We start from the raw sequence: 12,141 nt of genomic DNA, 5'->3' as shown, positions 1-12,141 counted from the left end.
AAATGGTCTGTGTATGTACACAGAAGCCCCTCCTCTCCATTTTATCCTCACAACAACCCTGTGAGGTAGGGTAGGCTGAGAGTCAGTGACTGGCCCAAAGTCACCCAGTGAGCTTCATGGCTGAGTGGGGACTCGAACCCGGATCTCTCCCAGGTCCCAGGCCAACACTAACAGCTATACTACACTGTTATTTCTCTAACTCCCCGCCACCCCCGCCTAAAGAGGTTAAGGTCAAGGAGGAAAGCTGACTCCATCCTGCTCGGGGATCAGGATGTCAGAAGACATCACCATGTGTGTGTGTGTGTTTGTGCACGTTAATTTTTCTGTCCTCCGCCACTCCCATACAAGGGCACCTTTAGGCTGCAATCCTATAAGTGTATACAGTATAGTTACCCAGGACTAAGTCCCCCTGAAGTTGATAGGCTTACATCTAGGTAGACATACATAGGATTGCAGTGTACAAGGGTGCAGGGTTGCGATATTCCAGCCTCCATGCGCTGCCAAAAGAGAGTGTGGGGCGTGGGTGGGATTCAATGTTGCTGTCAACCCCGCCCCACCCCCACATGGACACATCCAGATGCCCGTGGTTTTGCTGGCTTTGCTAACTAGCCTCTAGCCCCTTCTGACATCCAGTGACACTTAGGGAGCGGGAGATATGGAAAAATATGACGGTATTTTTATTTTCGAAAGACAACTTTGGCTTGACACAAATAGGCTCTTCTGCACACAGCACTTGCACCTAGGAAAACATGTCTCAGGGGTTTGGACTCGGTGGTCTTATAGGCCCCTTCCAACCCTACTGTTCTATGATTCTATGAAAGGGACATGCCTGTGAGAACTAATTTGGATCAGGGTTGTTGCTGGGGAGGAACGGGTTAGTCATCCCCCCCATGAACTGTGGAGGGGAGGAGTAAAATAACCATGGTCATTTGTATCCCAAATACAAAAACAAAACAAAAATTATTTCCATTTTGACAATCAGTGGTATATTAGCAAAAGAAAAGAGGGCTGGTGCATGAATGTTTGAGCAGTGGGTGGTTATCCCCGCTCATTCAAAAAGTGATGGAGTACTGACTGAATAAGCAAAGGATAGGGCTCAACACAAACAACGTGCCACAAAAGTTCAGTTCATCAAGACAAAAAAGAACCAGATTTCCCAGCAATGGATGTCCCTATCAAAACTCCAGACATGGTTGATGATTCATGAACCATCATGCCTATTTTGGCCCTTAGTTATGAAAAGATACAAGGAACATTTTTCTAGGAGAAACTTCTTCTACTAGTTGCCTATTATTTGTTTACTAAGGGTGCAAATGGATATAACTTGAGCCCCATTTGGGGACTGTCCCTCAGGTGAATACAGTCATGAGAGGGGGAAATCAGACGCATGCTTGCCGGCCCCGATCCCTCTGTTGCATAAGCCATATTGGACTTGGTGGGATTTACTTCTGGGAACATTCATAGAATCAGGCTACAGTAAAAGCCGTATGATGGCAGCCCTCTTCTTTTTTACGGTCAATGGTAATGAGTATGGGTTTGTAGTTAACATGTAAATGTTGAAAGACTGTATTGATTATGGGAACAAAAATGTTCTCAAATCATTTATTTGGTGTTGCTATAATAGACACATTTTCAATTAATTATTTAATTAATAATTAAATTAAATAATTGTACATTATACAACATTAATGTTTAACTGCAACCAACAAACTCATATGGCCCCACCAATTTTTTCTGGCCATCAAATTGGCTCAAATATCCTGTGGTGTGATCAAACTAACTGTGCAGTCTTATTAATGTAAGTAAACCACACTGTGTTCTATGAATGGGCTTTGATCCCAGGGAAGTGTGTATAGGATTATGCTGTAAGTGTTGTTGATTTCAACATAAGCTTTACTCTCCAATTGAAAGAAACTGAACTGACAGTTGCCATTCTCCACCAAAGGAGTTTTAAAAAGACCAACAGGAAACCACTGAATAGTATCTTATCAAAATATTTGATTTTAACCATTTGTGCATGAATAAGGATCAAAATAGTATCTTATCAAAACATAAGATAGTATATAATATAATAGTAGTAATAGTAAGATAATAGTATCTTATCAAAATATTTGATTTTAACCATTTATGCATGAATAAGGACAATGATTTCCTGACCTGCACAACCTATTTTTGCATTGTTAAGATGATAGTGTAATTATCTGTAATTATTGCTGTTGTGAATGGTCACTTAACTGAGTTATCGCAGCTTATACTGTTTACTTTTCATCGTCATGTGACCCAGCTGTTAACAGTTTTTGTCTTTCCACTAAGTCGTGCATATAATATATACCTTCCAAATGAGGAAAGCATGTAATGCATCTGATGAAATTAACTCCAGCGCATGGAAGCTTATGTCAGTATAAATTTCTGTGTGCTTCTGGACAAAGGGCTCATAGTGCTACCATCCCAAAGGCTATTTCCTCTTCTCCTCAATTTTTTTTTCTGGTTAGGAAAAAAGATGGCATAACTGGTGTGCAAACATGAGTGTTATACATGGATGACAGTATCATCTGGATTCTCTCTAAAGTGCTGTTAACCTGGCTTGTTTATTGCATAATAAAAGCCATGTGAGGAAGCACCAGGTGTTTTTAAGTTGCCACAATACTTTGGTTTTGATACAGACCTAGTCATATTTAGAGTAGACCTACTGAAGTCAATGGGTGGTATCCAATGTTAGTCCTGTGTAGAGTAGTTTATGTAGACTAGGTCCATTGAAATGCAGGAGACTTAAGTCCCATTCATTTCAATTGGTCTGGTCTTCACAGGACTAACATTGGATACTAATCAATGTGAATTAAGGGCGCAATCCTAAGTAGATAGGCGGCCGCCTCTGACCTCGCAGGCAACCGCCTATCCAAAGCAAGGCAGGAGAGGCATGGGGGTGGGATCGTTCCCTCCGGGCCTCTCCTGCCTCGCTCTTTGTCGCTAGACAGCTGTTTTCGACTGTCTAGCAGCGGGGGCACAAACTGGGAGAGGAAGCTGCCGTAGGATACATCGGATGTGTTGTATGCGCAGCTCCGTTCTCCCTGCCCCGGAACGCCCCCGTGTCAAGGGCTCCTTGGAGGGCTCTCTCAGTCTAATCCAGTAGCCAAGTCCAGACACAGACAAAGGGATTCTTTTCAAAGCTTTATTCTTCTTTTACAACTTAACAGCTCTACAGGTAGCAACTAGATCTGAGCAGCACCATCCCTATGCCCTAAGTTGGAACAGTTGGTCCCCGTTTGAAAGGCAATTACTGGCAGACCCCTGAATATAAGGACTAGGGAGAATCCCTCCCCTTTTCCCTTGGATCCTCTGGGCGCAAACATTCTTTGAGCGCCAACTGGGCGCTACGCCTCCTTTCCGCGCCCTCCATTTGGCGCCGCTCTCTGCGTCTGCGCCGCGCATCCACCCAGTCTGCTATCTGTGCTGGGTCACTCCCTGGACTGCTTTCTAATCTAGGAATGTTGGTGGGAGGAATCTCTGTCAGCTGCGGGCCCTGGGAAAAAGGGGCGCGCTCCTCTCCCAGGGGCGACTGCTCTTCCTCCGAATCAGAACTACTCTGGGATTCTATGGGCTCAGTGTCCACCCTGACACCCCGCCCCACCCCTTTTCAGTCACTCCACGCTCCTCTTCTGAGTGCGGAGGATGGGGCTTCTCCGTGCTGCCTCCGAGGCAGCATGGACGAGAGGGGCGGTCGTTTTTCCAGGAACCGACCTTGGAGCACAGACTCCGAGGTCGGTTCCTGGAATACAGCATATCCTATGGCCTGCTAGACAGTGCCTAGCGGCCATAGGATTGCTCTCTAAGTTGCTAATAACTAACTTATGTCCCATTAATATCAGTGGGATGACTTTATGTTTTCCAAAGGTGCTTCCACATAATGCTTTTATTCTGCAATCTCCCTGCCTCAAATGCATAATTGGGGGGGGGGGGTTCAGATGGCAACATCCTCCTTTATAACCCTCCCATGTTATCCCACCATTTTGTCTGTCTTTTTTCTTACCAGAATAACAATCAGAGGGGGAGGAAAAGACATAATAGATGCACAATGTTTTGGAAGAGCTAGGAGCCCTCCATCTGGAAGCACCCAGGGTTAGAATCCAACCCGGAGGGATCACTGTATTGGCCTGCTGCAGCAAAAGCAACATGAGGTTGGATCAGACTTCAGTTTATTTGTCCTCATCATGTCCATTATCATGGCCAGGCACTGATTAAGCACATCCACTTCCCCACTTGGATCGGATGAGAAGAGAGACAGAACTATGTGTCACCTGCATGCTGATGACACTGCACTCTAAATCAAATGACCTCACTCAGTGGTTTCGATGTAGATGTTAAGTCGCATGTGGGACAAGATGGAACCTTCTTGGGCCCCAAAGCACGCCAAGGAGTTTAACAGACACCCCCCAGCACCACCTTCTGTAAATGGCCAAGTATGAATGGAACTATTTCAAAGCTGTACCACCCACACACATCTCAGACAGCCTGTCTTGCAGGATGTTATGGTTGATGGCATCGCCAGCCACTGCAAGGTCCAGGAGAATCAACTGGGTTGCACCCCCCTTATCTCTCTCCCAGCAAAGCTCATCCCACAGGGCGACCACTGCATTTTCTGTGCCAAAACCAGGCCTAAACTTTTATTGAAGGTGGATCTACAAAATCAATGTCATCCACGAGTGATGGGATTTGATCTGCCCTCTCAAGCACCTTGCCCAGGAAAGGGATGTTAGCTACTGGCCTATAATTATTCAGATCTGCTGGATCCAAGGAAATTTATTTCAGAAGTGGCCTCACCACTCCGACCAGCAGGGAAGAACTGATGACCTCTCGAAATGAGCCAGTCATCCCCTCCCTTCTGGATGTCATAAGCCACGAAGGGCACGGGTGCCGGGGCTGACTTAAACAAGCACCTTGCCCACATCTTTGGGTCATAAGAACTGAAAGTCCTCTGATAATCGACGGTGCCCTGGGTACCTTCAGGGGAGACAACTGCACAGAAGATGCTCAGTGAAGACCCCTTCAGCAAAGATGTACAGCACCAGCATTTCAGGCACTTCGGCTACCAGGAAGCCGAAGGCCCCCAAGCGGTTTGCAGCCGACTCCACAATCTTTGCCATCGGTGGCTGAAGCCGGAGTGACACACCAAAAATCAGATCCTGGACCTGGTGATCCTAGAACAGTTCCTGACTGTCCTTCCGCCGGAGATGGAGAGCTGGGTGAGAGAATGCGGACCAGAGACCAGCTCCCAGGCGGTGGCCCTGGCAGAAGGTTTCCTCCTGAGCCAGGCAGATGTGAAGAGGCAGGAAGCGCGCCAGGTGAGAGGGTTTCATCCTGGTGGGTTCAGATGGCTGGGGTGTGTGAGCAAGGACATCCTAAAACAGCCCTCCCCAACCGGATGCCATCCAGATGTGTTGGACCACAAGTCCCAGGATGCCCCAGCCAGCATGTCTGGCTGGGGCATGCTGGGAGTTGTACTCCAACACAACGAGAGTGCAACAGGTAGTGAAATGCTGTCCCCAAAGAACCCTCCAGTTTCTCTTGCTGCCTTTTAGGAAGGGGAGGACCCAACACCTTTCCTCACCTCACTCCCCAGTCCTTTGCATGCCCCTTTCCTCTTCTAATCCTTCCTCCCACTCCCTGCCTGGGATCCTCGTTGCTGTTTCAGGTCCAGGGGCCATTGGCGCAAGAGGCCCCTGATTTCTGTGAGGTAGAGAAGGCTCTGTTGGCCGCCCGACAGAGAGAGCCGTCCAGGTGGATCATGCAGGAGGCTGGCGGAGGGGCCACCTCCCTGGGTAAGGCTAATGTGTCTCCCCTGTGCTTGGCCTCCCTGTTTTGAATATACCAGTAACCTGTGGGCTGCTACTCTTTTCCTCTGAACCCGTCTAAAGCATTTGGGAAAGCACCTTAGGGAGCGCTTCCTCCCTTACGTCCCAGCCCGCCACCTAAGGTCCTCTGGGGGCTCTTTGCTGTGGCTGCCTAACGTGAGACTGGCAGCCACGCGCCAGAGGACCTTTTCCTTTGCCGCCCCTCCGTTGTGAAATGACCTGTTGGTTGGAATGCGCCTGCTGACCTCTTTGAAGGTCTTTAAAAAGGAATTAAAGACACTATTATTCCGGCAGGCCTTCCCTTTCTAGAACTCTTGTTCCTTTTGCTGACTTTATATAGGGTTTTTAAGCTATGCTGTTTTTCTTGTTGGATGTTTTGTTAACTTGTTTTGGCTTTGTACACCTCCTAGAGTATTGGTATATAACTGGGTTATAAATTGAATCAATAATAATAATAATAATAATAATAATGATGATGATGATGATGATGATGATGATGATGCACTTCGTGGTAAAGCAAATGCCTGGCGCCCGAAACGTCTCAGGTTCAGTCCCCAGCATCTTCAGGAAGTGCTGGGAAAGAATCCTGCTCGAGGGCCAGGATTCAGTTTCAGAGAAGCTCTTGGGGGGCCGTGTGGCATTCCTGCCTATTTGCTAGTGAGAAAGGCCTTTTCAGTAGGGCCGTTCCCACAGCAGGCAACACCTTCCATCACACCCAGGAACGCTGCCACCAGGACCTTTTCCTCAGGTCCAGCCCTTTTACGTTGTGAGGTGTGAGGACCCATTGGCTTTTATCCCGACCTATATAATTCTCCTTATTACTTTACCGTTTTGTAGCCACGTGCTGTAGGCGTAGGGTTTTATAAAACCTAGAAATAACTAGAGCATTAAGATGTTAAACAGTAACTGAGGGCGCAATCCTATAGCAGCTACACGGCCGTAGGATTGTTCAGTTTATGGGAACCATGCTCGGAGCCTGTGTTCCAAGCTCAGTTCCCACGAACCGCGCTCCCCACCACCACCCCTTGTCAGAGGTCTGGGTCGTTCCCCAGATCCATGCTCATAAGAGTAGCGTGGAGAGGGCAGAAAAGGGGCATTGACAGGGGTGGGGATGGGAGGGGACCTTGGAAGTGCCAATACGACACTTCCAATGCGTCTTCCGGCCTCCCCCCGCTCTGAAGTCCCCCAGCTGCACAGCTGAAATTGGCCGTCCAGCTGGAAATGCAGGGCAGCCAGGATGCGGAGGAGAAGATCCCCTCTGCGCCCTGCCCGCCCTGCATTGGATAGGCGTTTGCCTCCAAATTTGGAGGCAGACGACTATCCCCATAGGATTGCTCCCTAACTCACTTTAAGAGCTTGTGTGTGCGTGTGTATCCTCTGCCACTCAGCCACACTTAATTACTTCTATAATCCGGTACACCCAAATCTTAGTCATTGTCTATCTCTTCCTTGTCCGTTCCCTATCTAAATTACGCGAGCACAGCACCCCGCTTCTGTAAAATAAATAAAAATAAAAAATCATCCATCTGCCTTTGTCTCCCTAATAGGCAGTGAAGCGGTGCTGGCGATGCATTCTGGGTCATCTCCCCTTTGCGGCGGAATGGAAGGAGCTGCCGGGCAGCCAGGCCAGGTAGGGAAGAGGTCCTGGGGGAGACGGCAGGGCGCAGCCCTGGGGTTGGAGCCAGGACCTGCCCTATGCGAGAGGAAAGGCTCCTTTCAGGGAAGGTCCCTCTGCCCAATTTTGGGGATCCCCCTCCCCCCATCACAGCTCCTGCACTCAGCAGGATCTCCTGACTCTGTGTAGTGCTTTCAGGGGGCTGGAGGGGCTGCCGTGGGAAGGAGATGGCAGGGAAGTTCGCTTCCGCCAGCGCAGTTGATCCAGCTTCAATCTGGATCCAACCCTGGGTGTGTCTTCCTCTTGTGCATCTCTCTGAGCCTGGAAAGACCTGCCTGCTCCCTTTGCTTCTGCCCACTAGGAAGGCCGTTGCTGGCTCAGCACCTGAGCCTGCAACCTCCTGGCCTTAACTCCCCGTTTGGATTTTGCTTAGAAGGGGAAGAAGCATCACGTAACCTCTTCTCCTTCTTCTAATTCCAGAGCCTGGTAACCTTTGAGGAGGTGTCTGTGTATTTCACCAAGGAGGAGTGGGCTCTCTTGAATCCGGACCAAAGGGCCCTGCACAGGGCAGTCATGGCGGAGAACTGGGGGTCGTGGCCTCTCTGGGTACGGCGCCCCCTTTGTCCAGATGTTGCCAGTTATTTATAAGCACCCAGCATCCTCTTCTTCCCATCGATTCTGTGGGTCTCTGTCTTGGGCGGCGAAACCTTTAGCTTCCAGGTGGCTCAGGAGCTGCCTCCTGGCTTGGTGACTCCAATGTGGCACCTCCCTTCCTTGTTTTGTATCACGGCCAAGAAGTCCTTTTAAAAATATCTAACATGTCCTTTTAAGTCTTTAAAAGAAAATGCCTAAGGACAGGCATATTCGACAGTGTATTTCAAAACTGCTGGCAGGCATAAGTAAGCATGAAAGAGAGCAAGCAGCCAGATATTTTGCTGTGGCAATTAAGGTGCGGACACAATGAATTAATGGCTGGCAGTAACAGTTAGTGGGAGATAAAGGCCATGGGTACTGCTTCTGACAGGGGTCCCCAACCTTTATGGACCCATGGGCACATTTGGGAATCTGGGAAGCTGCTGTGGGGACCACTACAAAATGGCTGCCACAGAAGATGTGGCTAATCACACAATGGCTGTCATGGGGCCAGGGTAGTCAAAAGTGTGCGAAAGAGGGGCGGTGGAGAGAAATTGTGAGGCTGGGAGGGAGTGGGAAGCAGCAAGGCAAAGGGGTAGAGGGGAGAGAAAGAGCCAGGCTAGAGGCTAGAAAGGGAGAGAAAGAAGACTGCCCTAACATTTTCCAAGGTTCTCAAGAACAATTATTTTGAAGATGGAAAGTAGCGGAGAGCTTCATGGGCTCTGGGTTGGGGAACCCTGGTTTATAACGTGAATTTGGTTGCTGATTTTATGTTATCTATATATGTCTGTTTAGTGTTGAATTAACCTTTTAAGGAATGGTTGTAATATATATTCTGTTCAATTTCTTGTACATGTCCTAATTTATCCTGGTTTTACTATTTTGCTGTAATAAGTGTTTTTCTTCTAATCTCTGGAAAGACTAATGGACTACATTCGGGGTGGGAAACTATTTTGGGCCCATGGGCACTTTTGGGAATTTGAGAACTGTCCTGGGAGCCACCATAAAATGGCTGTCATGGGAGGTGTGGCCAGGGACAAGTAACCTGCCCAAAGGCTGAGTACAAGGTGGAGGTGGGGGCTAGCCCCAACATGCTAAACAGCTTATTTGAACCCACAATTTTCAGCACCAACAGAAACCTGTTTAATAGCAACCCCAAGTGCTGGTAAGAAAACGTGTTCATTTTTTTTAAGTGGGGGGAGTAAGGCAGCTTAGGGGGTGCCAACGAAGGTGTCTGGGGCCCATTGGTTCCCACAGGCACCACACTGCTTATCCCTGCGCTGAATAAACACTTTGGGTTTGGAGCAGTGGAGGCTGGTGGCTCCGATTTTGGTGGGGCTGTGCTTCCATTCTGGGTTTCAGTCTGAAGCAGCCAGAACCCTAAATGAGCTATCCAATGTGCTGGCCCTATTTTGGGGGTATGGGTCAGCATCTCGGATAGCTGCTTTAGAGTTCTGGATGGTTCTGAGTAAAACCCAGAATGGATTCACAGCCCCACCAAAATGGGCTTCACCAGCCTCCGCTGGTTTGGAGGTTTTTAAGCGGAGGTTGTCGGCCATCTGTCAGGGCTGCTGTAGCTGCATCCTGCATTGCAGGTCCTGCAGTGTGCAGGGGGTTGGACTAAGTTACCTCCAAGCTCCCATTGAAGGCTCAAATTCAAATAGTGTCATTAACTTGGCTGGAGGCAGCTCTCCACGGTCTCCGTTTCCTCATTTGAGGCTCTGTCTCTTTCTTGGGCTCTTACTCATTTTCTGCCTCTTCATTCCAACAGGTGATGGGTGGGAGAGTAAGAGTGAGAAGGAAGCGCCCAGCGGGTTACCAGAAGGAGCCAGATGTAAAAATGGAGGACATCAGACAAGGAGAAGGGGAGCCAAATGGAAGCAGCAAGAGGCGTCCTTCTTATCGAAATGGTGAAGTCTCAGTCCGAGGAAAAATAGCCAATGGAAAGGAAGGGCATAAATGCCCAGCATGTTGGAAAACCTTCTGTTATAAATCGTGCCTAAATTACCATTGGAGAACTCACACAGAGGAGAAACCGTTTCAGTGCTCTGAGTGCGGAAAGAGCTTCTGTGAGAGGAAAAACCTTGTGAAACACCAAGTAAGTGAAACACCAAGTGAAACACAGGGGAGAAACCATTTAAGTGTGTGGAATGCTTAAAGAGCTTCCGTCGGAGGGAAAGCCTTACTGCCCATCTAAGGACCCACACAAGGGAGAAACCTTATCAGTGCTTGGAGCGTGGCAAGAACTTCAGTTGGAGGGAGAACCTTATTGGCCACCAAAGAATCCATACAGGGGAGAAACCATTTAAATGCCTGAAGTGCAGAGAGAGCTTCAGTTCGAGGGCAAAACTTACTGGCCACCAAAGAATCCACACAGAGGAGAAATCGTTCCAATGCCCTGAATGTGAAAAGAGCTTCCATATTAGGTCGGCCCTCTTTAAACACCAAAAAATCCACGCAGGAGTGAAACCATTTAAGTGTTTGGAGTGTGGAAAGAGCTTCCGTCAGAGGAAACAACTTACTGAGCACCAAAGAACCCATACAGGGGAGAAACAGTTTAAATGCTTGGAGTGTGGAAAGAGCTTCTGTAGGAAGCAAAGTTTCATTAGACACCAAAATGACCACAGTGGTGAGAAACCATATAAGTGCTCAGACTGTAGCAAAAGCTTTGCTGCTCAATTTTACCTTTCTAGGCATCAGAGAACACACACAGGGAAGAAATCATATAAATGCCTGGAGTGTGGAAAGAGTTTTGGGCAGAGCTCACACCGTACCGTACATGAGAGACTTCACACAGGAGAAAAACCATTTAGATGTTTGGAATGCGGAAAGACCTTTACTCAGAGATTGGGTCTCACCTCCCATCAAAGGACACACACAGCAGGAAAAGTATAGAAATGTCTGGAATGTGGAAAGTGCTTCAGTGAGACAACAGCTCTCACTTCACATCTTCAAATCCATTTGAAGGATGCCCGTATAAAGAACAGCCAACTACAATTTTTGGCAATAGCAACAAAGAATCATGTGGCACCTTAAGAACATAAAAGAGCCTTGCTGGATCAGACCAAGGGCCCATTCAGTCCAGCATTCTGCTCATTAGTGGCCAATCAGTTGCCTGTGGGAAACCCATAAGTAGGACATGAGTGCAACAGCACTCTCCTGCCCACGTTCCCCAGCAAGTGGTGTATATAGGCATCTTGTCTCTGATGCTGGAGGTAGCATATGGCCATCAGGACTAGTAGCTATTGATAGCCTTCTCCTGCAAGAATTTCCCCAACCATCTTTTCAAGCCATCCAAATTGGTGTCCATCACCAGGTCTTGTGGTAGCGAACTCCATAGTTTAACTATGCGCTGTGTGAAGAAGTCCTTCCTTTTATCTCCCCTTAAAGTCTAATACATGTAATGCAAGATCAGTTTTCATGGGATGTGTCCAATGAAGGAAACTCTTCCTTTCCTAAATTTAATGCCACCAGCACTAGGGCAATCCACCAGGCATTGTTACTGGTGTTTTTTAAATTAAGTGATGGTGGACCGTTTTAGCCATTCATAACGAACAACAGTGCACACTTTATCCAGTGTTTTAGTGGAGGGGCCATAGCTCAGTGGTAGAGCCCCCGCTTGGCATGCAAAAGGTCCCGGATTCAATCCCTGGCATCTCCAGGTAGGGCTAGGAAAGAGTCCTGCCTGAAACGGTGGAGAGTCGCTGCCAGTCTGTGTCGACAATAGTGGGCTGGATGGACCAAGGGTCTGACCGAGGAGAAGGCAGCTTCCTATGTTTTTAAAAAGGGCATGAACACTAGGAAGAGTGGCTGCTGACACTGCTCTTTTATTTTTGCCATTTTTCTGTATATTGCTATGTATTAGTATGTATTTATAAGCCTTTAGATTTTGTTGTTGTTGTTCAGTCGTTCAGTCGTGTCCGACTCTTCCTGACCCCATGGACCATAGCACGCCAGGCCTTCCTGTCCTGCGCTCTCTCCCATAGTGTGCTCAAGTCCATATGCATTGCATCAGTGATGCTATCTAGCCATCTCATCCTCTGC

At 48.0% G+C, this 12,141-nt stretch overlaps 1 protein-coding gene across 1 annotated transcript in view; it reads left to right on the top strand.

Annotated features, from left to right (window-relative positions):
• Nucleotides 1–12,141, top strand: part of LOC146356210 (uncharacterized) — a 53,461-nt gene that overhangs the window by 32,944 nt on the left and 8,376 nt on the right. Inside the window, 1 exon segment of the mRNA XM_084830040.1 lies at nt 10,228–11,071. Coding sequence (XP_084686166.1) covers nt 10,228–11,071 — 844 coding nt within the window.

The sequence above is a fragment of the Heloderma suspectum genome, chromosome 2 (assembly GCF_057233095.1).
Source record: "Heloderma suspectum isolate Gila_16-S chromosome 2, 16-S_ref, whole genome shotgun sequence".
In the NCBI taxonomy this organism is placed as follows: Eukaryota; Metazoa; Chordata; class Lepidosauria; order Squamata; family Helodermatidae; genus Heloderma; species Heloderma suspectum.
This window is presented reverse-complemented; position numbering and strand designations above follow the sequence as displayed.